The 5,396-nt window shown below is 36.4% G+C and overlaps 1 protein-coding gene across 1 annotated transcript; it reads right to left on the bottom strand.

Annotated features, from left to right (window-relative positions):
• Window positions 1-1,256: 1,256 nt before the first annotated feature.
• Window positions 1,257-3,070, bottom strand: LOC125219224 (cytochrome P450 71AU50-like). The gene is made up of 2 exons (XM_048121141.1): window positions 2,168-3,070; window positions 1,257-2,019 (listed from the first exon to the last, which is right to left on the bottom strand). The coding sequence occupies exons 1-2, from the start codon at window positions 3,062-3,064 to the stop codon at window positions 1,402-1,404; spliced, it is 1,515 nt and encodes a 504-aa protein (XP_047977098.1). The 5' UTR covers window positions 3,065-3,070; the 3' UTR covers window positions 1,257-1,401.
• Between the last annotated feature and the right edge of the window lie 2,326 nt (window positions 3,071-5,396).

Genomic DNA, 5,396 nt, shown 5'->3' with positions numbered 1-5,396 from the left:
TTATTATTATTATTATTAGTAACTAATCAATATAGCCTTAGTAAAAATTTAACATTGTGAACGGTAATGATAAAAAAGTTGAATATTACAAGAAGAAAAAAGAAGGAAGAAGAAACATAAATTAAGGAGAAAAAGAAAAAAAGAAAGGAAGATAAAATACTAACAAGAAAGAAGAAAATGAGAAAAAAGAAAGAATTGGGAACTAAATAAGAAAAAGAGAAATAAGAAAGGAAAAAAAAATAATCACATATTTGGTACCATTTAATTGAAATTTCCAAAAATATTCTCCATGAAAAAAAAACCACATATTTACCTAGGGTTATTTTTGTCACTGGGTACCAAAAACGATATAAAATAAAGATCATGTATCATTTATGTGCGAAAGTGAAAGATTAGATACCATTTATGTAGTTCACTCTATAAGAAATTAGGGAATACAAAAAATATCCAATTTATGTTTAGAAAACCAACTATAGTTATCTAATGGCCGGGTATTCTAACATAGGGAAACCTTAATAAATACTATAAATAATGGATCGGTAACTACTAATGCATATTGTTATAGAATTTAATTTCATCTCTTTCAGATTCATTGCATACATCATTTAGCTAGTTTAATAGTACAATTAAAAATAATTATATTTGTAGTAAATTTTATTTCACTTTCCAGTCCACCCCCGACTAGCTTCTTCTTAATTTCCACGAATTAGGTTTGAAAATCTAAATTAACTCTTGCAGTTGCCAGTTTAATAAATATCCAAAAAATTGAATATCACAAATCACTATAACCTGACTATATATGTAGCTGACTTCTACCTACAAATTAAAGACTTTTCGTAGTCAAAATATTCTAGAAGTTTACATTTGATATTACTTATTCGTTCATAATTATCGGTTACAATTTATACATTGCAATTTCTACGGATTTGGATTTTCAAGTAGGGAATAAATGCACCACTTTGTCCATCAAACGCATGACCCGTTTACTTCTTTAGTCTTTACCTTTTGAATATTTTTAAGAAACATCTTTTTTTTTTCAAATACTAAAAACACTACTAATAATTCAATTATTAAAATTAAAAGGATTAGCCAAAAAATTACTTCAAATAAAATATACATAATTGAAACTGAATGAAATAAATCATCCCTGCAAAAGTGATTAAGAAATGAATACCTCAAATATGATAAATGGCAAAAAAGTAATTCTAATAATGAAAAAAATGATAAAATATCAAGAGAAAAAATAAGCAAATGAATTAGATAAATTTGTTTGGATTTTGACTTTGATGAATAATATTATGCAACATCAGGGGTCTCGTGGCCAAAGCAAAATAGGAAATTACATATAGGTGGTGTTCGGTTCTGCGATAATAGTGAAATACAATATAATAGTAATTAAAATTAAATTATTTTACTTAATCTGTACATTGGAATTGCTATAAGAGGTTTAGCTCTAGTGATCACCATTCCATATTTTTCAGACATGTCTAACTGATCAGATAACATTCCATCAGGAAGCTCCCAATCAAAGCAATGAACCAACTGCGCCACCACATATTGAACTATCATCAATCCTAATTGCAGCCCTGGGCAACTTCGTCGACCGGAACCAAATGGAAGAAGCTGAAAATCTCGGCCTCGAAGGTCCACATTACTCCTGAAAAACCTTTCTGGAAAAAATGTTTCGGGGTCGGGCCAGACATGGGGATCTCTTCCAATGGCCCATACATTCACAAATACGTGTGTTTTACTAGGTATGTTGTAACCCATGAGCTCGCACTCCTTTTGGGCGGCGTGTGCTAGTAGCGGTGCCACAGGGTGGAGCCTCAATGACTCCTTCACCACACACTCAAGGTACTTGAGACTAGAAAGTTGTGATATGTCCACCATTTGATCCAACCCCACAACCTCTTCAATTTCTTTTTGTAGCTTCTTCATCACTGTTGGATTCTTTATCAATTCCGACATTATCCAATCTATAGTTGTTGCTGTTGTATCAATCCCTCCAATCAACATATCCTTCAAAATAAAGTACAAATCAATATAACATGCAAATATAGGAGTATAACAATTAAGTACAAAAATGAGGTTGATTGCAAGGGCCAGGGTGTTTTGCCCAAAATAACAAAAGCTGATTAAAGACCAATATTGTAGATGCTCTTATTACCAAAAGCACAGCCTTCACATGACGACGGTCAAAGTCAAACCCGGCCTCACCGGAATCCATAATTGCCATCATAACATCAACAAAATCACGGCTCTTCTTCTCCTTCTCCTCCTCCTTTTCCGCGACATGATCATTAATGATGGCATCAAGAAAGCCATCAAACGTCGCGCTGAGCTTCTCAATGCGGCGGTTGAGCCCCTGAAGATCAAGCACCGCCATGGACGGGAAATAGTCCCCGAGATTGGGCTGCGCAGCCACACGTGTGGTCTCATCAATAACATCCTTAAACCCCAACTCCTCGTCCAAATCCCTATCCACAAACTTCCTCCCAAAAACCATCAAACAATTCATATCCCCAACAAGCCCCCCCACTCTAGCACTTACATCCACAACCTCCCTCCCCTCGGCCGCCCGGCGGATCCCCTCCACCGCCACCCCCAGCTCGGCCCGCCTCATCGGCTGAAACTCCTCGATCTTGGGCCCGCTCAGCAGCTCGAGCGTGCATAGCTTGCGCATGTTGCGCCAGTACGGGCCGCAGGGAGCGAAGATCACGTCCCTGTGGCCGTACGTTAGGCGCGTGGTCGAGAGGTAGTGGGGCCTGTCGGACAAAACGGCGTCGTGCGTCTTCAGCACTAGCTCGGCAGCAGCGGGAGACGACACGACGACGATCGGGAGAGAGCCGAGGCGCATGCGCATGATATCGCCGTGTTGTTGAGCAAGGCGGCGGAAATCTTGGTGGGGATTTTTGCCTAATAAATGGATGTGGCCGATTATCGGAAGCCCCCTCGGTGCCGGTGGAAGATGTAACATTATTTTCTTCTTCCTCTGCCATTGTTTATTTAGGAAGTGGAGAAATAATGCTAGTGCTAATACTGCAAGTGACCAAATACACTCCATTTTTGGTAGTGAATAAGTTGATAGTACTGTATAAGTTAATAAGTGATATATTTAAAGAAATGAGTTGATAGTGTTGGGTTACAATTTCACTATCAATCTTGACTTGCTTTGAGATTTTTATTAGTGGGTTTTCAAAGTCAATAGTTAAGTCGTCCAAGGCATTGAATTTTGTACTCCCTTGGTCGGTTTATCCCATAATAGAGAATGCCATAAAATTTTAGAAGATGTTGATTTGTGTGTTAAATAATAGAGAATAATACTTTTTTGATCCGTCATTAAATGTTTCATTTTTTTTTTTTTTTCTGTTCGTCAGCCAATAAATATCTTATTTTAATTTTTTTATATTTTGTAAGTGAACCCTACATTACACTAATTCATTCAAGTCACATTTTATTATTGAATCAATATATAAAAGTAGGTCAAATATTCCACGAACTTTTTCTCCTACTTTAATTTATAAAGTTAAACAATTTCTTAAAACTCGTGTCGGTGATATATGTGACATTTAATTATAGATGGAGGGAGAATGTTTATATTAATGTGACAAAGAGCTTTTTAAAAAAAGAAAATGTTGAACAAACTATAAAAAAAAAAGTGTGATGTCTATATGGAGTAATATGATTTGCTTTTTGTTAGTGGAATTAAGTCGCGTGTGGAAAAAGAATTCTATAATGCACTGAATAATTAAATTTCATTTGTCGCGTAACTTCGTCGAGATGAAGAAATACAACTCACGAGTCATAATACTGCAGAAAAACTAAAATCAGGAAAGTAACGGGAAAGAAAAAAAAACACAGGAACAGGAAAGATTTTGGAAAATCAAGCCATAAAATTGTAGAGTTATATTTTCTCAATGCGACAATTATAGTTAATGGCGGAAAACTACGTACAGTCCAATAGTTTTTTTTTTCTTCTCCTTATTAATAATACTTTCATTTACGGCAAAGTTCACATCTTACATTGAGGGCTCTACATGGAGCCAACAAAGAGTATAAATCCCTATGAAATTAACTTTTTGGTTATGTGATCAGGTTTTTAATATTTGGTGTGAATAATTTGTACGAAAATCTTAAGAGCATCCACGTCCATGCTCTTGCCAAAGAGTATGGATGTCGATCCGGACCCAATTTTATTAACAAGAGCACAACTAGGGGTGGGAATACGGGTATCCGTGGATACCCGACCCGAAAAAACCGGGTATTCAAACCCGAAAATCACTAAAATCTCTATCCAAAACCCGTCCCGATATATTTTCGAATACTCCAATACCCGCCCCGGGTATCCATACCCGACGTATCGGGTACCCAAATACCCGACTCTTTACATATATGTTAATAACTAATACTAAAGTTGAATATTATATATTAATGGAAATATAGAAATATCTAAATTGACTAATGTCTTTAATATTTTATTTATTTGGTAGTATAAAACAGAAAAAAAATGGATCACTTTTATTTTAAAGTATAAGATTATTTAATGCAAAATGACTAAAGCTAATTTAAATTATGCTTAAAATAATAAATTGGATATTCGGGTAATACTCAATATCCATTCGGGTTATTCAATACCCGATATATCTTATATTTCAATACACAATCCCAAACTCAATCCCATAAAATTGGATATTGGATATCCAAAATCCGGCGGATATCATGTCGGGTACGAGTAAATCCAATACCCGATATCCGTATTCTCACCCCTAAGCACAACACTCACATCCATGCTCTTCCGCAAAAACATGCTCAAGGGTCTCACCATTCTATTATTTAATTTAAATATTTCAATTACTAAAAACATTTCTACAATATAAAAATACATTAAAATATAAAAATTACATACTTAAAATCCTAAAAATAAAAAATTACATAATTAAAATTCTAAAAAATAAAAAATAAATAATTAAAATCCTACAAATTAAAAATTACATAATTAAAGGCTAAAAAATACCCCCCGTGGAAGACTAGTTCTCCGGCCCTATCCCCAATGTTTGTCAGAGACCTTGTATCATTGTCCGATGCGCTTCAAGTTGCTCCGGAGACATATTACACGTCTCGGTCATATTGAGTTGAGCCAAGAGGGTCCACAACGAGTTGGTGGGGGGTTGAGGTGGCACAAAGGGAGCGGGGGCGGGGGCGGATGGAGTCGCGGCACGACGGCGGTTGGCCGTCGCCTTCTTCCTTCCTTGCGGCCGGAGTTGGGAACTGCTTGGGCTGGCGTCGAGGCTACCCAAGTTAGTTGCGGCAAGCTGGCTAGCCACCACATCCTCACCGACGTCAGATAGGGATACCGACCTCGACCATTTGCTGGAGGAGCTGGATAAGGATGTTAC

This window comes from Salvia hispanica, chromosome 1, assembly GCF_023119035.1.
Source record: "Salvia hispanica cultivar TCC Black 2014 chromosome 1, UniMelb_Shisp_WGS_1.0, whole genome shotgun sequence".
NCBI lineage: Eukaryota > Viridiplantae > Streptophyta > Magnoliopsida > Lamiales > Lamiaceae > Salvia > Salvia hispanica.
Note: the sequence above shows the minus strand (reverse complement) of the source record. Positions and strands in the feature narration are given on the sequence as shown.

Coding starts and splice junctions, on each gene's coding strand:
- LOC125219224 (XM_048121141.1), bottom strand. CDS start 3,064: ATGGAGTGTATTTGGTCACTTGCAGTATTAGCACTAGCATTATTTCTC. Junction 2,020..2,167: donor ATGTGAAGGCTGTGCTTTTG/GTAATAAGAGCA, acceptor TTTATTTTGAAG/GATATGTTGATTGGAGGGAT.